We start from the raw sequence: 22,946 nt of genomic DNA, 5'->3' as shown, positions 1-22,946 counted from the left end.
TTTTTTCTCTCCCCATTATTTTTTTTCTCCCCTTTGTTTTTTTTTTTTCTTTGCCTTTTTTCTTTTTTTCGTTGCGTTTACCCGACCTTGCCTGCACACCTTGCCTGCACACCCTGCTGTTATTTTTGGCAGGAAATAATACTCTACGCGCATTGGATCTGGGTTTTTCTTTCTTTTCTTCCGTTCTTTCTTTCTTTTTTTCTCTTCTCATGTCCATTTTTTCCATGTCCATTTTCTCACGGCATGTTTCATGGGTCGGGGGAGAGGCGCAGTTTCCGTTCAGGCTTGTCAATCAATGCCGTTTGTCCTGTTCTCAACCCCTGGGGCAAGGCAAGAGCAGAGCGTACATGGCCTTGGCACGGAATGCAATCCAACATGATGGAACGGGCTTGGAGTACGGTGATGAAGACGAGATGTCGGCACCGGCTACGTGTCTCACGGGACGGGACGCAGGGGCGTTGAAGCCGCAGTGTACTCGGGGCAGCTGACGTTTTCCCCTGCCGACATGCAATTCGATTCGATTCGTCTCGGGGGCCTTTTCAACCAACGGAAAACCTTTTCTGCCCTCCGAAGAAAATAAGATTAAAAAACAAAACAAAACAAAACAAAAAAAGGCGCCTTGCAAAACACGTCACACAAAGGTTTATTTGCTCAACGTAACCCCCCTTCTCCCGCGTCGACAGGCCGTCGCGTGCTGCTTGCTACTCCTCCATCGACTTGACGCACTCCCACTCGCCGCGCAGGCTCTCCTTCCACAGCGAGACCTTGTTGTCGGCGCCGCTGACGGCCAGGACGTTGCCGCTCAGGGACCAGCTGACGCGCCAGACGGCGGCGTCGAAGCCGAGCACCTTGGGCTCCCAGTGGCCGTTGGTGGACGGGTCCGAGGTCCAGATGCGCACCGTCTTGTCCTGGGACGCCGAGGCAATGTACGACTTTTGCAGCACGGTCGGCGACCAGGCCACGTCGCGGACCCAGTCGGCGTGGCCGGCCAGCGGCTCGCCCTCCTGCTTGTACGACTGCGAGGCCGGGTCAAAGGCCCAGATCTTGACGAGGTTGTCGGAGCCGCCGGTGACGAAGCGCCGGTTGCCCACGGACCCGGGGCCGGGGGCGCTGCTGACGATGCTGCCGGGCGTGGTGGCGGGCGCCCACGAGACCGAGTTGACGCCAAGCCCGTGGGCCGGGAACGTGACGTGGTCGACGGCCGCGTCCTTGAACTCGAGCACGCCGACGCTGCCGTCGGACGAGGCCGTGGCGAGCAGGCAGCCGGCCTCGTGGGGGGACCACGCCACCACGTTGACCGACGCCTTGTGCCCGGGGAAGTCGTAGATGCGCTGCCACTGGTTGTTCTGGCCCTGCTCCTTCCAGATGAAGACCTTGCCGTCGTAGCCGGCCGACGCGAGGATGTTGCCGTACTTGGGGTGAGCCCAGGACACGCTCCACACGGCTCCTTCGTGGCTGCGTGGGGGTTTTGTTGGTTTTTTTGTTATTTTCCAGTCTCTCGTTTCCCGGCACTTTGCCTCTCGTTCGGCGGGCGCGACGCGGCGTGGCGTGGCGTGGCGTGGCGTGCCTTTTTTTTTTTTTTTTTTTTTTTTTTGTGCAAAAAACGAGCAACAAAAAGAGTCGGCACTTACCCTTTCAGCGTCTCCGTCAGTCTGTGCGACTCGCCGTCCACCTCGAAGATCTTGATGGTCCGGTCGCTCGAGCAGGTCGCGAGCTTGCGCCCGTAGTAGTCGAGGACGGCGTCGTGCTGCAGGGGTTGCCGTCGTTGCCCCGTCTGCTGTCAGCCTTTCCAAGCACACAACCATTGACCCCGCGGGGGGAGGGGGGGGGGGCCTTCTTGCGCGGTGACAACCAGGGTCGTTTTTTGCACGGGCGGCCGTCGAAACCGACGCAGCGAGCAGAACGTACAATCATGTCATCGTGACTAGAGTTGGCAATGACTTGCGCGGCCTGGAGGGAGCAAAGCCGAGCTGTCAGCACAACGGCGCCTCCCCAACGTGGCGATGCTTTCCTGGACCAAGGGCGGGCGTTGGGCTGGCCGGCCCCGGGGGGTGTTGCCGTACCATCTTTCGGTGCGGATGTATGTTCGGCGTCGAGAGCTGGGGCACGTGCGTGCGTGCGTACGGCGGAAAGAGGGGGGTTGAAGAGGCGAAGGCGCGCGGGTAGGCGGACAGCGGGATGTGGTGCGCTGCAAAGGACACGATGTTGGGGATGCCTTCGTCAAGCTCGCAGGCAGCTTGGCGATGATGGCCGTGGCCGTGGCCGTGGTTGTGGCTGGTGGCTTGACCTGCCGCCGTGCCTGGGACGTGCACGGCCACAGCGGGAAGCACGTGACTGGGACGCCACGCCCCGGGACGGAGTGCGCTGCGGCGTGTTGAACCTCGGCACAAGTACGGCATCGCACAACCTTTGGCTACTACTCCTTCAGCTTCAGCTTCAACTTCAGCTTCAACTTCAGCTTCAACTTCAGCTTCAACTTCAGCTCCAACTTCAGCTCCAACTTCGACTGCCAACTTAGCACGCGGGGCGCACTCACAGTCCCAGACTCTCCTCTCGCCTACAGCGGCCGCATCCCATCCAGCCACGTCGTTTCCCCAGATTTACAGTCCTCCCTCATCGCAGCAACGTCACCAGAACCCGATCCCCAAGCGCCTTTGCTTGCCGGCCTCGCTCTCACCAGCCGACGTTTGCTGATCCGCCTGCTCCCTGCGGCCATGGCAGACGCCTCATGCAGCGGCCCGTCGCCGTTCAAACGCCTCGTCGACCATCACTCTCGCGACGTCAGCCATCATCAAGACCACCTCGTTGACCCATCTGCAGGTCGAGCTCACAGTGTACGTCTCCATCACCACGGCTACATCTCTCTCGCCCCCCCTCTTCCTGCTGATTTTTGCCTTTCTTTCTTTCTTTCTTTCTTTTCTTCCATCTCCCACGAACGCGGCTGACCTTGGTGGGACCCCCCAACTCGCAGTCTTTCCGATCCCCTCGACAACAGACGCAGGACCACGACAGCTTTGCCGCCTTTGTCGACGCGGCACCGTCCGTCTTCCCGGGAGCGCCTCACGATGCCGCAAACCGCCTTGCTGCGCACGCGGCTGCCCTGCAACAACAACAGCACCAACGACATCAACAACAGCCCGTCCCTGCCCGGCTGTCGCAGCAGGCGAGAGCCTCGCCAGCCCCAGACATCGGCAACTGGGCCGCCGACTTTGCGCGCTTCTCCCACCAGCAAGCGCGGCCCGGCCCCGCCGCGCAGATGCATCAACAGCCCGCGCCGATGGGCCTGCAGCCGGCCCTCGGCCAGGCTTTCGGGCGGCCCGTGCTGCGGGCCACCGGGCCGGCTGGGTTCATGAGCCCCCAGGCCATGCCGGCCGCTGCGGAATCCGACTTTGACAGGGACATGTCGCAATGGGTGTCCAGCCACGGCGGGGGGGGGGACATGTCGCGCGTCGACGCCGCGATGGAGCAGATGGCGCGAGAGCTGGAGCTCAACGGGGCCTCGCTCCCGGCGGCGGCCGAGACGACGGATGCGGCGGCCGCAGAGGAAACCGCGCGCGACACCGACGCCCTTCCGTCCCCGCCGTACACGGATCTCGACACCCCCGAAATCGGCAGCCTCTCTCTGCAGGAGAGGCAGGGACGCGAGCAAGGCCCGGCGGATCGCGACGCGGCCCCCAAGGCCAAGTCGGCCGTGTCCCAAGCCGCCGAGCGCCTGCTGGAATCCGTGCAGCACGAAGACGGGGACAAGTGGCAAAACTCCGTCTTCCTCTCGCTGATGCGGGATTTCCGAGACGGCCGAAAGGACATTGTGGACAACGAGATCCGCGCCACGGCAGGCGACGGCGCGCACGAGCAGCATCCGCAGCCGACGACGTGAAGGCCTTTTGCGGGCGGACAGAGAGAAGGGGGCGGGCCGGGGAACCCGCTGCGTCGGACTGGGCGCCATCCCCCCGCCGGATGAGCCCGTCGTTTGGGCGCAACGGCGAGGTACCGAGCCAGCGGTGGTGGCGACGCCTACATAGGGGGGGGGGGGGGGGGGTCAAAGGGCGGCGACGATTTTAAACATGCTGAGAACTGCCGATGCGTGCGGAATCTGTGTAGTCTGGCCCCGTCAAGGCCTGGCCGGCAAGGGTTGTTGCACCAACACCGAGCGCGGTAGCATGACGGATGCCAAGTCTGGCAATATAGCTGTCAGCACCAAGTGAAGTGTAGCATGGTCGATACCAAGTGTGGAAGGATGCTCGTCCGTCACTGACTGAGGTAGTACATATCACGGATACCAAGTGCGGCAGAATATAACTGTCGACACCAAAAGTGACGCAGTTGATACCAAGTGAGGTAGTATCACTCATATGTACCAAGCGGCAATACAACGGTCAACCAAGTGTCATTGACGTGTTTCATACCGAGTGTAAGAGGGCGGTAGTATTTTCACTACACGTCAGCTCCCTAGCCCGGCACTATATATAACTGGCTGCTTCACTCCCCTCGCAACATATACTCTCCCAGCCGCCAAAAAAGACCCCAGGCAAACATTATCATGGCGACCATCAAGACGCAAAACATTTCCACCGTACAAACGCCACATATGCAAAGCCTACCCCCCGCGCAAATAATTCCCAAAGGATGAATTCAATGCTTCCTTGCTTTTCCATGTAATTCCGAGACCAGACGGTCAAAAAAGAAAAAATAACGACAACAGCAACAACAGGAAAAGCGGGGGAAAACAAGAAATACCAGGGCAAAACAGCAAATAAACGCCCGAATCTCAAGTGGGACTGCCCCGAAACGCTTACACAGACCAGGAGAATGAGACGCATCCGCAAGGCGTCAGCTCCACGTCTCTGTCTTGCAGGGACGAAAGGAGCCCGGCGCCCGGGTTGACTTGGCGTCGCGTGACGGCATCTTTGGAGCTCTGGCCGACTTCGCTGATCTTGATGACGACGGGACGCCCGTTGTCGTCGAGAATAGGGACCTTGTCCTGGCCGTTGTTGACGATTTGATACTGAGTGCACGTCGCGGGCGCGGAGGCGGCGAGGCCGTCCGGTCGACGCTCGACGAATTTCACCAGCTTGGGGTAGGGCTCCTTCCTGGGCGGAGACGGCCCGTCTGTTGATGACGGTGAGCCTGTGGCTACGGATCCAGACGCCGAGCTGGTTCTGGGCGGGGTGAAGGTCTGGTTGGGATAGATGAAGACCTGGAGCTTGATCCTCGGCCAGGTGCAGATCCAGGGTTTGTCCCCGTCGGCGGCTGCGAAGCCCTTCCTGAGATAGCGGGATTTGTCGAATCCCGGGACCGGGCTGCTGAGCGCCTCCCAGTTCCTCTTGGAGGCTCCAGTGCTGGCAGGCTTGAGCTGGCCTTCCCGCACCATGACGGTCTTGTTGTAGTCGACCTCGAGGTACCAGGCTGGCCCGCGGTTTGCTTCTTCCATGTCCTTGACAAGACGGAGGGTTTTGAATTCGGGAATCTCGGGTGGCTGCGAGCCCCAGATAAACTTGGACACTCTGGCGTCGAACGGGGCCAGTTTCAGGGCATAGTTGGAAAAGTCTGGCTGGTTGTCCTGGTTGCTGACATTCATCGAATACCAGCGGAACGGCATGTCGCAACTCCAAGCCGGTGTTTGGGAAGAGTCCTTGATGCAAGCTTTGGGTACCTGGTATTTTTCCAAGGGAGGCAAGGCGTAGCAACCAGTGGCCAAAGCCGGGAGGTCTGGAGGCTTGCTGGCCAAGAATTCAACACTGTTTGTGACGGGTGGTTTTGCGAATGATCTGTCAAGGTTAGCTCCCAAGCAACAGGACCGACTAGATTGTGCATGTTTTTTTTTTTTTTTTTTTTTTTTTTTTTTCTTTTTTTCCCGTCTTTTATTTCGGGGGAGGTCGAGCAAGAAGCCCGATGATTCCACTTACCGGTCACTGGGGGTTGGCGAACCACTGTGTCTCGTGACCATGGTCCCGATGACGGTTCCCATGACGACTCCCAGAATAACAATGCCAGACAGCAGCAAACATATCACCCAGTACGGCACGATTCCGCACAGCCTCTTCCGCGCCCTTCGCTGCCACTTGCTCTGTGTGGGTTTTTCAGCAAAGTCCCGGGCTGCGCCATTGATGTCATGCTGGCTTCCGTCGGAAGTTGCACTGCGAATGGAACTAGCCCTGAGAGGCAGGCTCGCCAAATCCTCCGTGGAGGAAAATTCAGGATTCCGCGTGGCGAGGCCGATGCCTCCGGCGCCAGGAATCGGGTCAGTGGGCGATATACGATCCGCTCCCGGAGCTGCAGTTGAGTTTCTGTCAGTGACTGTCGACACCGTGAGGTGGTCGATTGGTTCGGTCGTCGGCTTGTCGGCGAATGCTTCTTGGGGGTATCTTGTGTACGGTGGAAGTTCTTCCATGTGACCGAGGGGTCCTATCAAGTCTCCGGCTTCCTCGCCGTCGGGTCCGAGTTGTCTGCGGTACCCATCCCCCATGCCGTTGAACCCGACGAGCATGGGCTGCCGGCTTGGGTCTCGGTGGGAAGCGGTGTCCTGGGCGTACATTGCGTACGGGTGGGCAGGTTCCCGTCGTCCGCTGTAGGCATCCTCGCTAGTCAAACGTTCCGTCGAGGACGTGGCGTTGCTACACGTCCTCTGAGGATACATCTGATAAGGATGAGATGGATGAACAGAGCCATGGTACGGAGCATCACTTTGCATTGAGCTGCTCGAAGAGGAGCATGGCTCGCTGGGCCGAGACTGAACCAAGCCGTCATTCCGTAGAGTCAGGGAGTCGTGGTGACGTGGAGGTTTCGACATGCTTGATGGCCGATGATCAAACGTTTTCAGAGGAGACGGGCCGACAGGCGGCGGCGAACGAGGAAGACCTGGATATTGAAATCGCGGGACCTGTGACGAGGGGGTTGAAATCGACGCAGCACCGTTAGCATCGTCGGCACCATCGGCACCATCGACACCAGCGCCATTCGAGGCCGTTGGACGAAACCCGTCCGAGACGGCATGAGCCGTCAAATCGTAGTCGTCGTCCTCCAGCAGGCGTATGGACCCTCCGGCGGAACGCCTGCTCCCAGACCTTGCATTTCCATCCCCAGAGCGCATGGCGGCGTGGTTAGGGCGCAATCCGTCGACTGCGTATCCGTTTCGTCGGGACTCGGTTGCCCGGAATCGAGCAGGGCCAGCGGCACTCAGCCGCTTGTCGTCGGATGGTGACGCGAGCCCCACGAGAAGGTCGTTGGGGATATCGAGAGCAGAATATTTTTGAAACAGCCTTGGATCGAGGGATTTGAAGAGTACTCGTCGCGTGAAAAATGTCGACAGGATCGGCGTCGGTCGGGAACAAGCAGACGGGGATTTCCGGATCCAGCCACGGTTAACGGTCGAGGGAGGCGTTGAGATGAGGTCCGACCGACTGGCAATGGAGGCGAGGGATTGATTGAATCGAACGGAGGCAATCGAAGCCCAGGCGTCGAAACTCGTCGACTTGGGGTCGCAGAGTAGGGCTTGTGTTGTGAAGGAGTTCCCCCAGTGAGCGATTTGGTGGAATGAGTGGCACGGAGCATGGCGGCTGGCCGGTTTGTTTTGCTGGGCTTAGTCTGACGGGCGGACCAGACCTTGTGCCAAAGCACTGGCTGGCAAATGGAGTCCATCGGACCAGCTGGCGAGTGAGCAAGTGGGGCGAGTTGGTGAGTTGGAAGTGGTTGCATGGGTTTCGGGATCCTGGCAAGAAAAGTGGGCCAGGGAATGGGGAGCAAGGGGTGGACGGAGAGGGATGAGCCTGCAGAGACAAGAGCAGCTTGCAAACAACCGACCGTGAGGGAGGGCACTTGGACTGGCTCTGCCGGCAAAGTACCTAGCCCATCGGGGGATGGCAAAAATCGCAAGTCGACCGCTGTCTGGGGCTGAAGGAACATGGAACGTTGTCGGTCGCCAACGGATGGGCCCTGTACGGAGAGAGGCGTGCGAGCCAGTGCTACGTACAGGGTAGTATCCGTGGCTGGACTGGCAGACCAGGTCCATTGACTTCCCCCCGGAGCCCCTCTCCCGCTCACACCCCCCTCCCCCCGGGGGCCCCACCAACCCCCTTCCTTCAGAGTCCGCACAGTCCACTAATCACACACATGCAGTAGTCACCCAGTCGTCACGCCGCCGTGCGTTGTTCCTTGCCCTAGACCACCAAGTCAAGTCCTCTTTGCTCTTGTCGAGTCCGCCGCGCCGCCTTGTCCAAGCTATGGTCCATGGACGCCGTTGCGCAGAAACCTTATCCTTCTCACCCGCGCAAGGGCTGGAGGAATCCTCGGTACTTGGCTCGCGAGGTGTCTTGGCACGAGGCTGAACGAGGCTCATGTGTGCCCGAAGAAAGCGGAGTAAATCCCGCAAGCTGGTTCGCGACGACAAGGCGACTTGTTTTTCTTCCAAGACAGCTTGCGGGCGCGTCGGCACAAGCTGACGATGTTGGACGCGGCAGGCACTCCTCCGACCGGCTGATCTGATCAAGGTCTGGTTCCGTTTCTGCCCGGCTTGTTGGCGACGAGCACAAGAAGACAGAATGCTTGGCGGACGTTTTCGGTCCAGGCTCCCGAGATGTTTTGGATCAGGGGAGTTCAATGTTGGTTCAATGTTGTCTAGCACGCAGCCAGAGTCGCTGTGCCGAGCACAGCAGTGGCTGGGTGCTACCAGACAGTACCAGACATGCGCCGCACGGCGTGGCAGGCTTGGCACAAATACGTTGCATACTCCGTACATGTACTCCAAACATAGGTACCTACCTCCTGCCTCGGGACATCAGGTATAATGCAAGCATCACGTCCACGCAGCTGTTGCTCTGCTCCCCTGGGGAGGGGCGGCAAGGCGCGAGCCGCCTGGTCGCGAATCATCAAGCACGTGCCGAGTACATGGAGTGTACGGAGAACAGAACCCGCGCCAGGACGCTGCTTTTTTTATTGTCTTCTTCCCAGGTGCCTTTTTGGGCGCCATCTCGCGTCACGAATGGCTTATCGCTGCTTGAGCAAGGGCCTGCAATCCCCAGCCGCCAGCTCGGCCAATGGGCCTCCGATCCACCCACTGATTCACTGCCTGGCCCCTGGGTCAAAGTACCTATGGCAAGCGCACGACTGCACGCTCAGAAGAGTCGGAACAAGCACACGCTCGGCAAAAGCAAAGCTAAAAATAGTCTCGAGTCTCGCAGCAGCTTCCGCAAACAGCACCGGCCACCGCCCACTGCCCACTGCCGCTGCCCACTGCCCACTGCCGAATGAGCTGAGGCCTACCAGAACATCTCTGCTTCATCCCTTGCGCGGCACAGGACCCAAGATGATGACTGTCTGGTGCTCCGCCAGCCGAGGCCACGCCCTTTGAACTACTCTGCTCCGCGAGTCCGACGCCTGAAGCCGCCACAAGAACTTTTTACGCTCTCGGGTAGGTGGCCAATCAACGGCCGAGGCGAGCAAGTGCTATACGTATCCTCCCTTCCTTCCACACCGTGGAGTCGACTTGTCGCCCCGGGCCTTGCTTGCCCTTGTTAGTTTTGCCGTTTACCCGTTTACCCCGTGCCTTTTGCGCGGTGTCATCGCGCTGTCGCCCCTTGCCTGGATCGTTTATCTGTTGAGGATATGATACCCGTCCAAAGACACGGAGACACGGCACGTTTCAGGTTCGACACTGATCGGTGCGGGGGATGATGTGCGGTTTTGTTACGTCGGCAGTATGTCGGCATCAGGTCGTGGGTTTATCATTATCATCAGTGTGGGCAGGTTGCCGACAACCCCCCCCCCCCCCCCCCCCCCCCGGTGGTGTCTCACTGTAGGAAGGACCTTTTGGTTTGCGGAGACGGCAGCGGGCTGGGAGGTGCCTGGAACTGACTGTCTGGCCTGGTGCGCCAGATGACCAATGCATCAGTAAGGGCGGAGTACTTCCTGTCGGGTGGCAAGGTAGGTACCGGGTACCGCACATATCCACATGTTTGCTTCGAGTTGCAAAGAACTTACAAAGTACACCGTACGAGGTCGCATCATCGCCGGAACCACACCCAGACGTCCTTTGCCGCATTTCCTGACTTTGAGATTGCCAAAGCTTAAACTTGCACCAAAAACCATTTCGGGAATCCTGACCGCACAGCTCTGGCAATGTGGCACCAAGGGAAGAAAAAGGCCCCCCCTTGGATACCTAACGGAGCACGCGAGAGCGGCGAGACCCTTCTGGTAAGCGGTGTGCCATCATCGTCTGCTTGCTGCCTTTCGCCGGGCCTGGGGTCCTGGGAAGCAGCCAAGAAAAACGGGAAAGAATCCAACAAGAAGATAGACGTTGCGGCAGAACCCTGACTTCTGCAGCGCCAGGCTGTTTACCCGCTGCTTGCTTGCTTAACTGCATGTGGATTGCGCTCGAGAGCTGGGAGGCAGCCAAGCTGCTGAAACGGCCTGCTGGTAGAGCCCAGCGACCGCATCCCCCCCCCCATCACGAGTGAATCCAGGTACATACCTGTACCTTTACGTGCCACAGTTCGTGGCGTGGCTTCGAAGAACGGGACTGGACCTTTACAGACTATACGTCTGCCCTCGGCATGCGCTGTGGATTGCCAGATGCGGTTCCGGGTCCCCACCGTACGACCCCGACCTCTTACGTGTCATGTTCTCCCGCAACGGACGAATGAATGGCTAATGGGACCTCGCTCGCCTACCCTCGAGCACAGGTACCACTATCTCACATGCTGGACTCGTGCCCAGCCGTTTTCAAGTGTGTCGAGTGCTCCCGTCTTTGGAGACGGGACGTCATGCTGTCAAGAGTCATCTCAGTGCCTCCCGAGTCATGGACAGACAAGGTGGATAATGCACCGGGTACGCCCACATGCCGTCGTTTTGCCGCTTGTAGAAAGAATGCGACGTCCGCGTTGGAGGCAGGCAGTTTAATCAGGCTGAACTCGGGCGGAAAGCAAGCAGAGCACATCTTGGTTGGCGATGCAGACTTCAGCCCTGTTGGCATGGACCAGTGGAAAATGTTGCGGCCCTCCAGCATACAAACCTACTTAGCATACGGGATCCTTCGTTTGCCTCGTGCCCATTTCACACAGAACAAAAGGAGAAAGAGTTGTGGTGGGAATGTAACATCTACAGAGGGTGGGTTGCGTAAGATGTAGTCTACTGCCCGGCAAACATTCGGGGATTGCAATGATAATCACGGAAAGACGAGAGCCAGCCGGATACAAAGAAGAATCAGCTGGATCCGAGACTGCACCACCCGCGGTACTGAAGCCGCGAGCTGTCGCGCGGGATGGCGAGGGAAACCGCATTCTTTCCCCCTTCACTTGCATTTGCTTGCATGCTTGCTTGCTTGGCTTGGCTTGGCCTGTCCTGCTCTTCTCGCCTGAGTAGACATCGCAAGGCGTCCCATGCGATGGATGACATGGCCGAGCCTGGTAGCCTCAGCCGTGACACATGGCCACACGTCTTACACCAGCGCCTGGTGCGATATCCTTTTCTGGACGGTGCGCATCGACAGACCAGGGCGCGTCGGGTCCGCCAGTTTAACGTCAGGCGTAGGAGAGTCAAGCCCTTTCCATCATCTGTCGACTTCCTCGCCTGTTTCATCAACTGTGTCACTGGAGTCCGCAGCGTGTCGCTTGCGACGTGGGCTGCCACGATGAAGTGCCGTCCAGGTTTCGTGCTCCGCGATATCGGGTAGCAACCGCTCCCTCCTTGTTTTGGCATCGTCTGACCATGGCAGTCTGCCCCCCGGGCAAGCACTTGGTAGAAATAACCAGAATCCGTCTCTCTGTCCTCTTTTTCTTTTTGCCCAGACTTGCCATCAGATTCTCCGCGTCCATGGCAAACCGGATATCACTTTCTCGGGAGCAATACCCCAAGTCAACATAGGCGTGTCGCGGAAAGCACATGCCGGACGGCATTCATGACATCGACATCTTCTTCGACGTCGTCCTCCTCGCGAAGAACCGTTCCTCTTCTACTCCCAGTCAAGCGAATCAGGACGGAAGAGTATTTGGTCTCAATTTGCAGAATCCGACCGCACGTCAGCCTACTGATGTGCTTCATGTCCTATGCGACGGGCTGTCCACCCAATGGGAGGTACTTGGTGGCAAGATACCCAAGGTGCCGCAAACATCCGTCTTGCTATGGATATAAGCCTGACAAAGTCCTGTACGACGTGCAAAGGGTGGAGCTGTTTTGGATGACGAGGAAAGCTGTCGACGATTTGATTCAACATACGCAAGAGTGGAATGCCGCTGCTCAAGAGCAACCTCGGAGCAGTCGTGGGTCACCTGTCGACGAGACTGCTAGTACTCATCAGTCAGTTTCAGGGGGTCACCAGAACGAGAAAGTCGCAGAGGGTGAGGGCAAGGAGGGACAAACATCAAGAACCAACGAGAGTCCGAGCTAGGAATTTCCAAATTTGAGCCATGGGCACGGTATAGGGAAACCTGGGTTCAATGTCGCGGTTGCGTTGACCACACCGCGCCGGAGTTTTGGTGAGGGGGCTTAAGGGGGATCCCACGTTGGATAGATGCCGGGCATCTATATCTATGCAGACTCGCTGTGGATATGATCCGTCTTCATTCCTGACATGAGCGTCCTGGCGTGGCTTAGCTGCCGGTGTCATGTCAGCAGCTCAGTTTGCAGGACAGAGCAACAGGCTCCTAGATGACATCATTTTTCAGGCACCACCTGGGGCCTAACCACCATTTGTTTGCTTCACCGCGATGATGCACGGTACATGTCTGGTACTCACCAGGCCCCAAGCCACCAAATAAAGGCGGTCTGTCACAACAACCAGACCTTGCCAACCTGCCTAGGAGTTACGCACCTGGGTCCTGAGTAAGGCAGCTGGCGTTTTCTATACCTGACCAGCGATGTAGGACAGTGCTAGAAAGTATGCAGTACCTAGGTGGTTGATAAGGCATAATCCAGGTTGGAGAGCATGCTGGTTGAAACGTCATTGTGACAAGAGTTTCACGCAGGGAATCGAGCATCAGGCAGACTCAATGCAGAGTTTTGAGGGCAGACCGACCGAGACAGGAGGTTAGGAGGAGGAGCGATGAGTCAATGGCGAACCGTGAGGCCCGCGTGCCCAAGGAAACGGCACTACATGGTACGTTGAAGTAAATGGATGGCTGGCCTCGAGAGTATTGACCTTTAGCGTCATTTCCGACGTTGATACGTATCTGTGTGTGCCAGGACTTAGGAGGTAGGCACCGAGGTACCTATGGCCGGCACCTGCCTGAGGGGAGAATTCTTGGCGGCAGGAGCAAGGATGCAACCCTGATAGCTCCTTCCCCGACTCAAGTCGCCTTGCAAGTTTGCGCTACCACCCAAAATAAATCAAAAACAAAACAAAAACAAAAAGAAAAACAAGTAAAAGGTCAATTTTACACTGGAGAGTTGGAGAGCCAAGAAAATACACATGGCATATGTGATGTCTCGCATGGCCCAATTGCGTTCGTGGGAACGAAGAAAGTCGGGATTTTAGGTGGGCAGTCACGACCGACGAGGGCTGGGCTGGGCTGTGCGGGCCAAGGCTGAGCCTCAAGTCGCCACCCCGCTATTGACAGTCCCCACAACGAAAGAGTCGAGTCATCATGCCGACCCATCAACACCGCAGTCAGCACGATGCTGATGCTGATGCTGATGCAGCTTTGTTCGTGTGCCCAACCAACCAGTTGACAGCTGCAGTCTGGTACGTCTTGAACTTGCATTCTGATTGCCATGTTTGCTACGAATCTGGGCAGCGAAGCCTTCGATCTGAGGCATCGCCTCGCCCATGCCCGTCCAGGTATAAAGGAGGCTTTCAATCATTGACCCCCTCCTGGACTCAAACACCATCTGGCACATGTACTTTTCCTTCTTCGCCACTGCTGAGACAGGCTTCAAGATCCTCGCCGCGTTTTGCCTGTCTCGCCGCCAGTTCTTCGTCGGCATCTTTTCCCACCCGTAAATCAAACTGCCTCCGCAAACGCATCGCATCACCATCCGTTCGTCATGGATTTCTTCAGGCAGCCCCTGGAGCAACCGCCCTCGACGCCACCTGCGGAAACGGGCATTCCAGGTTCACCGTCTCCTCAATTCGCCCTCCTCAACTACTTCTTCCCTGGCTATTCCATGGTCACGTCGACAGTGAATGCATACATGGGCGCCGACATCAACTCCTACATGCCCATCCTTCTAGCCATGGTAGCCGTCTCGGTGTCGTGGAACTACATCAAAGACCGAATATGGATATTCTTGAATGATTACTGGATCTCAAGTGTCACCATCAGGGCTGACGATGAAATTTACGACATGGTCATGTTTTGGCTCTCGCGGCAAAAGTTTGCCCACAACTCTCGACACTTCGTCGCCAACGTCAGTATCAGCTCGCGCAGCAGGTCCTTGCTCGGCTACCCGGATAGCGACGGCGAAGATGATGAAGAGGTGGATGACCACATCAATGCCATAACCGGGGAGTCAAACAATAACAAGCAGGCCTTGCATTATACGCCGTCCTTCGGAACCCACGTCTTCTGGTACAAGAGGCGGCCACTCACCCTTGAACGTGTCCAGAACCGCGATGTACACACGGGCAGGACCGTGTGCGAGAAGGAAGAGCTCCGTATGTCGTGTCTTGGTAGAAGTCCCCGGATCCTGAAGGAGCTGCTGCTGGAGGCCCGTCAGATGAACATGAAGAAGGACGACCGAAAGACGGTTATCTACCGCGCTAATCTCGCCGAAGTCTACTGGCAACGGTGCATGTCGCGCCTGAATCGCCCATTCTCCACCGTGATCCTCAGTGAAGAAATCAAGCAGGACCTGATCGACGATGCCGCCGATTACTTGAATCCCGTTACCCGTCGATGGTATGCCAACCGTGGTATCCCATACCGACGAGGATACCTGCTGTATGGCCCCCCCGGAACCGGCAAGAGCTCCCTGAGTCTTGCCCTCGCCGGACACTTTCGCATGAAGATCTACATCATGAGCCTCAGCTCCAGCGCTGCAACCGAGGAAAACTTGACGTCGCTGTTTCACGAGCTGCCCACTCGCTGTGTCGTCCTGCTGGAAGACATTGACAGCGCCGGTTTGACGCACACTCGGGACGATCCTCCCGCTCCCCCAGCCGCCCCCGAGCCTCCCCCTCCCCCCGCGGGGTCCAAAGAGACGAATGGAACCAGGGCTTCGCCCGCCGGCCGCGTCTCTTTGTCTGGCCTTCTCAACATCCTCGACGGTGTCGCCTCGCAAGAGGGCCGCATCCTCATCATGACAACCAATCACATGGAGCAACTGGACAAGGCGCTCATTCGCCCCGGCCGTATCGACATGGTCATCCCCTTTGGGCTCGCAGACTCTAGCATGACGGCATCCATCTTTCGCGCCATATACACCCCATACGATAACGAAGCGGCGTCCAAGGAGGATGCAAGCAAACCTGATGCAGAAGCGGTCGAGGCAAGGCTCGCCAAAAAGCGCGCTCAAATCAGCCAGCGCGTCGATGAATTGGCCAAGGTGTTTTCTGACAAGATGCCTGATCTGGAGTTCAGCCCTGCCGAGATACAGGGGCTCTTGCTGAGGCATAAGCTTGACCCGGACGGCGCTGTCGCCTCGGTAGAGGCCTGGGTTTCGCAGATGCGCCAGGAGAGGAAGGAGAGGGCGGCGGAGGAGGAGGAGAAACGAAGAAAGGAAAAAGAGGAAGAGGGCAAGAAAAAGAAGCAAGATGAGGACAATGAGAAGAATAAGCAAGCGGAAGAGAGGGCAAGCAGGAAACACAAGGCCGAGGAGGGCGACAACGAGGAGAACTGGAAAGGAGAGCCTAAAAGAAAAGGCAGCGCAGGAGATGCATCTTGTCGTGGTCCCAAGACGGGGAAGCCCAAAAAGAGCGCATCAGATTCCGGCTACGAGACGTCATGATTTCACGCATTGAATGAGCGATTTGTTTTGTTCTGTTTTGATTGGAGGGCTGGCAGATTCATGCTCTACGGTGATTACATACCTGATTACCCGGTGAAGATGGGTTGTCTGAATCGTCCGCAGAGAACCTCGGCGTTCTTTCTCTTGCTGTAACAATAGAGTACTTTGATACCATTACCTTGATAATGCAGCACGCAGCAACAAGGTGGCAGTTCTTCCCAATCAACAGCAGGTAATACAATACCAAACTACTAATCAGCCTTAGTGACGGGGGAGATGGAGCCTTCTTCCCGCACGACGACCTAAGAAAGCTTTGCTTGCGGAGGGCTGACCGGTAAGAGAACCCCCAGGGACCCCCGTCCCCCCCCCCCCGTTGCCGGGCATCTGGCTTTCTCCCGCGGGAGCGTTGAATCGCAGGAGTCCGTGCGCGCGCGGCAGATTGACAAGGTGCCGGGGTCGGGGCCGGGGCCGGGGCCGGGGCCGCTGTCTGCGCCCGCAGCCGATGGCCGCCTGCCGACATGCAACGGCGAGCTTGCGGACACGGGCGCCTGCAAATCAGGCAGAACCTTTTCTTGCCATCAACCGCTGCCCGACGGTGGTTGTTGAACCGGCTTCCCGCTTTTACCTGCTTGCTCGGAGTCCGTTCTGTCATGCTCAAAACTTAACTATATGCGGATTCCTTGCCGCAGCTTTCCTGTCATGTGTATTTTTGAGGCCGCATGCTGCGCATTGCAAAAAAAAAAAAAAAAAAAAAAAAAAAAAAAAAAAAAAACACTCGACGTTGCTGGGAACACAATATATATATTAATATATATATAGATATATGTATTAATAATATTAATATATATATAGATATATGTATTAATAAATTGTGTGTGCATATATATTAGTGTACTGTGTGTGTATATATATTAATATCTTGTCTGTGTATATATACAGTCAGTCCTTCGTGCTACGGTGCCTTTGATCAAAACCCTCAGGGTGGTCCTTTGCTTCTCCCCTTCCCCGGCATCTTTGCAACCCAACATCTTCCCGCTGCTCCGCTTGCTGCTCGTGGCGGCCTTTCTGGGTCTCGCGCACGGCATCGGCATCGGCATCAAGCCCGCACCTGTCGCCCCGCGCCACGCAGCAAGTGGCGGTTCGCTGCGTCGCCCCGACTTCCGCGTGGACCTCTCTCGCGACGAGTTCCTCGCAGAAGTAAGCCGCCGGCGAGAGCAAGCGAGTCCCGGTCGGTCGGTCCACAAGCGCGTGCCTCTGGAAGAGGAGCACCGAAATAGCGACCTGATCAACAGCATGATCGAGGAGCTGCACAATCATTGCCGTACGGATGTTTCAGTCTTCCACCGTGCCGTGGGCGGAAAATGCCTTGACAGTAGCAACGTTAGACTCTTCGGATGCGATATGAGACGGTTTGACGACAGCAACCAGCTCAAGCTGCTCCCGTGTCCCGAGGGCCAGGAATGCAAGTATTTTTACGGATACAACTACAGAGGCGCACTAGTCTCCTGGCCGTTTTGCGAGACCAGAGCGATGGTCGACAGGCCGGCGGCAAGGAACAGCGCAGTCGGAAACACCGGGTACGGCGGGACGTACTATGTCCAAAGCATGGCGCAGACAACTGTAAGCTACCATGTACAAATGGAATCGTATCACCAAGGTGGCCCTGCTCCAAACGGCTACTTCCAGGACACGGCTGGCCACAAGGGCTGGGCGCGGGCCTGGTCGTGTTTCGATTGCCCGCCTGGGCCGGTGAAGATTTATGCTAGACAGCTCGCGCTAGCATTTGGGTTTTCGGCGTCTGGTGGCTTGTGATGATGCATTCGAACCGCCACAGTCCAAGCTGGGAGGCGTTGGATGCCAGGCAGAGACAGAGACTGGGTGGTTGTGGAAAGATGCTCGTCTGGTCCCACGCTAGCCGGCCTTTTTCTTTTCTTTTCTTTTCTTTTCTTTTCTTTTCTTTTCTTTTCTTTTCTTTTCTTTTTTTTTTCTTTTTTTTTCTCCATCGACATGCTGGGCGCAGGGAAAGGCGGCATGGGGGTGCTCGAGATAGCTCACGAGTTGAAGTAATATTTTTATTGAACCAAGAAAAGAAAAAACGCAGGGGCGGTAGGATTCCTGGCAAAGTAAAACATGGCGGTATATCGCGGTTTTCATGACTGATGGCCGACCGAATCGGGACTTGAAACCAGCCATGTCGAGGCTGATTATAGCGTCGCCGCAGCATAGCCTCACTGTCAGTGAAAGCAACTAATTTAATTGTTGGTTGGGTTCGTTGGAAAGACGGAAAGAGGGGAGCGCGGGAAGCTACGCTCCTCCTGCTTGCCTCCGCTCGCTCGCCGATTTCCCTGGTGATCTGGTCCAGACCGGGGCTGAAGGCTTTCCTACAACCCGAGAATGACGTCATCATGGCATGTTTGTTCTTGTACGGAGTCATCCGCAGAGTCAGTCTGTGGTCCTTTTTCCGGGGCCGCCAAAGGGGGAAGGGAGAATCGGCAGCTCGAGCTTTTTAGGCGACCAAGACAAGACGGGCGCGTATAGCACGCTACAAGGAGAACTTGGAGAAGAAGGGGGGGGGGGGGAAGAAAAAGAAAAAGAAAAAGAAAAAGAAAAAGAAAAAGAAAAAGAAAAAGAAAAAGAAAAAGAAAAAGAAAAAGAAGAAAAAGAAAAAGCACAGAGCTGCGTTCCTGATCAACGAGCCGGCGGAGACGTCCTGCCGCACCCGCTGCGCAATGCGTGCCCGAGCATTTGGCGTAATCGCCGCTCTTTCTCAGCGCTGCTCAGCCTCTGGACCACGCTGCCTGTCGATGGCACGGCCCGACTGTCGCAGGCACGTAGCGCGCGTGCTTGCGGCGACGTTGTCCATCGGCAGTCTAGACTGCGGACTGATTCGTGAGACGGGCAACCCGCAAACTGTAAACTGATGTGCCTCGCCAGCAGGGGGGGGAGGGTCCGATGGACATGCCATGTCATCAGACGGCGTGCTGCTTATTGTAATTGTTATTATTGTCTTGGACCCTGGAAAAAACATGCAGCGTATGGTATGCACCACGGACGGGGTGGCCCGCAACGCCCAAAGCAAGCCAGTTGATGGCTGGGACAATATTTAAGTATGATGTATATTTCGCAAGCTGCCAGGCCCCAGCGAGTTTGACTGGACTGGGAGCTAAGATGATGGATGCACGGGGGGCGGCGCCAAATCCGGCCAAGGCGGGGCGGGGCGCGTCGCTGTCTGCTGTGAGTGGACAGTGGAAAAGCTACGGAGTACACAGCTCGGATTAATAAAGACTGAGGAGTCAGTCATTGACGGGAATCCGAATCCCGTGCCATTCATTGCAAAAGCTGGTGGGGTGGGGTTTAGGGTGGGGTTTGCATAAAGGGGTCTGCATAAAGGGGTCAACCTTTACGTCCGCAAATTGCCAGCTGCGGGCTGCGGGCTGCGAACTCGGCTAGCAAGCTCCATGTCTCTCTCAGTGCTAGTCTCGGCCACGAACCCAGAGGCCAGCAGCATCCAACCCCCCCCCCCACTGTGCCTGAGGGTACAGGTCAACCGACCTGTGTCCCCCCCTTGTCATCCGACCCCCCCGTAATAACTTAACTGACCTGACCATTGCTGTGGGCTATACTCTTAATATAATTGGTTTATTAGGGAGTAGTGGGTCAGGTCACTTTATATAGAAAACTATATAGAGAAGTACTTTCTTTGATATTTTACTAGGTTCTTAGATAGGGGTACCTAGTAAATGAAATTAAAGAAGTTACTTTCTTTAGAAAATATAGGGAGAAGTACTTTCTCTGCTGTTTTATTAGGTTCTTACGTAAGTGTCGGAATCGCTGTCGCAAGGTGCCCAATTGGGCACATTGCGACGGATGTGCCGCGCACACTGCTGCGCACGATGTGGCCACTTTTGCCCCTTTACCCCTAAGCCCGGTAGGGCATGCGGGCAGCCCGGCCCGACTGCGCCGATGCACGTGACAATAGCACACGCACAAAAAGGCCACATCGTGTAATTACCCTCTTTTGCTTCCTTTCTTTCCTCTTAGTTAGTCAGTCATAATCAAAGAAGTAATTATACCTTTGACCGGTGACCTTACGGTACTTAATACCACGCGCGCGACCCTACGTATAACTGGGTACCCCGAGTTTATATCAACACTGATTAGTAGTGATAACCACCACTCACAGGATTATATCCCGCAAAGAATGGTGCATTATAGATCAGTAAGATTACTCTCGAAGAGACGATTTCTATTGCAAATCGTGCTAATTAGGAAGGCAGATAACCTATTCCATTGAATGGTTATGCTGCTAACTAATTAGAAGAACGATGTAGACCTCTTCTACCTCTATCTATTACGAAGGAAGAAAATATACTAACTATTACGATCTTTGAAGATACCTTTAGTATATATAGGAGGCGGCTGACCTATTCTGTTGAACGGTCACCTGCTTACTATAGGAGGCAAATAACTTATTCCGTTGAACGGTTATCTTGCTAACTAACCCCTTTATTTCTTCCTTTTATCCCTATAGATACCCCTACGGATAAAAGCCCTCTTGCACTCTTTGCAATATATCCCCCCCTCCTCTTAATACTATAGCACGATTACGATCATTAATATTATAACCGGTACTGCCCGAAAGGTTATAGCGATTTGCCCCCTTACTCGATGACAATTGGGCCACTGCGATAGAGCCAATTACCCCTGATGCCACCACTGTGGCATTATATAACCGCCTGGCCTTCTTAATCTATACTTATGAGAAAGATTATATAATTGATGATGACCTATAGGAACTGTTTTATAAAGACTGTAGTGAATGGGATGAATAGCTATTCAACCGCGTTAACCCTCTATTCCTACGCGAATTCCACATATACCTATGGGACCATAGCGTGTATATTGGAGCATTAGGCTCTATTACAATACCTACCTTAATAGAATGCCTTCAATAATAATAAAACCCTAAATGGCCTTAAGAAGAGATCGACCGTCAGCTAGGCCGTAAGATATTCCGATTACGACTCAACCCTTATAGGGAAGCATTAGTACCTATCGGCAATTTCGACGAGGAAGTTATAGGCTTACGGAATTCATCACGAGTACCTACCACAGTAAGGCCCTTAAGAAAATCATTATAAGCCTCAATAAGGGACTTCACAATACTAATAGTAGCCCGATCATAGTTATAATAACCTATTATTCCCCCCTCTATATCGAAAAAGCCTTTTACCCCTGCCCCTACCGAAGAAGAAAAGGGCCGGTCCTAATAACCTAAAGGGAAGACGCCTATTTATAATAGGCCGCTATTCGAAACAGGGGAAAGCTCCCGGTATCATTAATAATAATATATAATAGCCGACGAAGACTATAGCCCGATTGATTAAATATTACACCCTAGAGGTTATACCTTTAGCCGGGCTAGCCGAGGCGGCTATTTTAATGCCCCTTGAGGTTATAGTATACCTAATAGAGCTTGGGTTATAGGCCCCGATAATATGCTTCCTTTAATAGAGGACCCCAATAATAATACCCACTAAGCCAACGCCGCCGCCCGTAATACCAAATATCAGGCCTAAATGCCTTATCCGACAATGCCAAAAATAGGCACGGCACCTGGCCCTTCCCATTAATATCGGCCTACTTAGGCCGATGAATAGACGGCTTTAATAGGAGTATCGATAAACCCGGACTGACCCAGGTTATAGGATAACCTAGCTAGAGATCCCGCTAGCCTACCGTAAGGCAACCGATAAGCCGTTTTAGAATACCCTCCGGAATACCCCTAAGATCACACCCGAAAAGCCTACGCAAAGGCCAGGTTTAACTAAGAAGATTATTCCTAAACCGGATTTAATAATATATCGAAGAAGATATCTGACCTCTTATATAGCTATCGTATAGAGGATAGATATAGCGGCAAAATAGATGACTTTATCGTACTAAAAGTTATCTCTTTTAAGAGCAAATATCGCCTGCTAGGATTACCCGATTATATATTCGCTAGAGCTTTCCAAATCATACTAATCGGCGATACTAAGACCTATTACTTTAATAATATTAAATGCATTCGCGATACCCTCACTTTTAACGATATAGTCCGTAAAGTTAAGAGCCATTTCGAAAATAAGAGTATAAAGCAATTCTATTTACACTATTAGAATAGAATAACACTCTAATCAATTATCGCGAAATATCCCAATAAGTTAAAGCTAGAATGCCTTAATATCCTATTGGAAGAACTTTAATGCCTATATCGTAGTCTTTTTCCCCCCTTTATAGCTGATATAGAACTTTACCGATAAGTCCTTAACGCTATAAGGGATACCCTTAAGTATAGCCAGGCGCTATATCGATATGCCCCTATATTCGAAGGCCTCGCCGCTAACCTATGGCAATCCCTTTCTATCTATAAGACTACCTATATAACTCAATAGTATTATTTCCTTTAACAACAGCCTTAGCAATATCAGGATATTAAAGATATTGATATCGCTAATAATATGGCGTTATTTACAGATCGTAGATACAGTTAATCCCACAACCGGTATTAATGCCCCTAACGATACGGACCCCCTTAACGCCGATTTAGCCTATATTAATAGTATTAATAATAGAATCTATTGCAATTCTCAAGGTCACTATAAAAGCAGAGCCTTACTAGCTAGCTAGATGGCACAAGACTGTCTGCGACCTGTGAACTAATCTTAGTATAAATACTAGATTTTTCACCAAATCCTAAGACTATACAAGTGCTATAAAGCAGGGCAAGTGTAAAGGCAAGGCAAATATAAGATAACCAGAAACGCAGGGAAGGTGGGAGTTAAGAGGCATATAGTGCATTAACAGACTCGATTGTGCTGCCCTTCTACTATCTAGAAAGAAGGGGAAAAGCTATCCTATATATACACGAAGGAGGGGTTGGCCCAGGCATCCAAGGTAGCCAGTAAGAAGGCTCCCCGTAATACTCGCTATGCCACGTATATAATACGTCAGCAGCCCCACTATATCCAGCCTTTCCAACCACCCTAACCACCGCACTAATAACTAGTCACCACACTAGTAACTAG

The 22,946-nt window shown here is 54.6% G+C and overlaps 6 protein-coding genes across 6 annotated transcripts; 2 read left to right on the top strand and 4 right to left on the bottom strand.

The window, feature by feature from the left end:
* Nucleotides 1-701: 701 nt before the first annotated feature.
* On the bottom strand, nucleotides 702-2,066 carry UV8b_06198 (uncharacterized protein; the record flags this gene model as incomplete). The annotated part of the gene is made up of 4 exons (XM_043143695.1): nucleotides 702-1,455; nucleotides 1,632-1,747; nucleotides 1,909-1,950; nucleotides 2,064-2,066. The coding sequence occupies 4 exons, from the start codon at nucleotides 2,064-2,066 to the stop codon at nucleotides 702-704; spliced, it is 915 nt and encodes a 304-aa protein (XP_042999630.1).
* Nucleotides 2,067-2,714: 648 nt separating this feature from the next.
* On the top strand, nucleotides 2,715-3,877 carry UV8b_06197 (uncharacterized protein; the record flags this gene model as incomplete). Its single annotated transcript, XM_043143694.1, has 2 exons — nucleotides 2,715-2,834; nucleotides 2,972-3,877. The coding sequence occupies 2 exons, from the start codon at nucleotides 2,715-2,717 to the stop codon at nucleotides 3,875-3,877; spliced, it is 1,026 nt and encodes a 341-aa protein (XP_042999629.1).
* A 915-nt stretch (nucleotides 3,878-4,792) lies between these two features.
* On the bottom strand, nucleotides 4,793-8,335 carry UV8b_06196 (uncharacterized protein; the record flags this gene model as incomplete). The annotated part of the gene is made up of 5 exons (XM_043143693.1): nucleotides 4,793-5,768; nucleotides 5,907-7,471; nucleotides 7,598-7,766; nucleotides 7,842-7,932; nucleotides 8,110-8,335. 5 exons carry the CDS (start codon nucleotides 8,333-8,335, stop codon nucleotides 4,793-4,795), a joined length of 3,027 nt encoding a protein of 1,008 aa, XP_042999628.1.
* Nucleotides 8,336-12,256: 3,921 nt separating this feature from the next.
* Nucleotides 12,257-12,968, bottom strand: UV8b_06195 (uncharacterized protein; the record flags this gene model as incomplete). Its single annotated transcript, XM_043143692.1, has 4 exons — nucleotides 12,257-12,272; nucleotides 12,352-12,375; nucleotides 12,420-12,585; nucleotides 12,803-12,968. The coding sequence occupies 4 exons, from the start codon at nucleotides 12,966-12,968 to the stop codon at nucleotides 12,257-12,259; spliced, it is 372 nt and encodes a 123-aa protein (XP_042999627.1).
* Nucleotides 12,969-13,974: 1,006 nt separating this feature from the next.
* Nucleotides 13,975-15,876, top strand: UV8b_06194 (uncharacterized protein; the record flags this gene model as incomplete). The annotated part of the gene is made up of 1 exon (XM_043143691.1): nucleotides 13,975-15,876. One exon carries the CDS (start codon nucleotides 13,975-13,977, stop codon nucleotides 15,874-15,876), a length of 1,902 nt encoding a protein of 633 aa, XP_042999626.1.
* A 939-nt stretch (nucleotides 15,877-16,815) lies between these two features.
* UV8b_06193 (uncharacterized protein) lies at nucleotides 16,816-17,193 on the bottom strand (the record flags this gene model as incomplete). The annotated part of the gene is made up of 1 exon (XM_043143690.1): nucleotides 16,816-17,193. The coding sequence occupies one exon, from the start codon at nucleotides 17,191-17,193 to the stop codon at nucleotides 16,816-16,818; it is 378 nt and encodes a 125-aa protein (XP_042999625.1).
* Nucleotides 17,194-22,946: the final 5,753 nt, after the last annotated feature.

The sequence above is a fragment of the Ustilaginoidea virens genome, chromosome 5, assembly GCF_000687475.1.
Source record: "Ustilaginoidea virens chromosome 5, complete sequence".
Taxonomy (NCBI): Eukaryota; Fungi; Ascomycota; class Sordariomycetes; order Hypocreales; family Clavicipitaceae; genus Ustilaginoidea; species Ustilaginoidea virens.
This window is presented reverse-complemented; position numbering and strand designations above follow the sequence as displayed.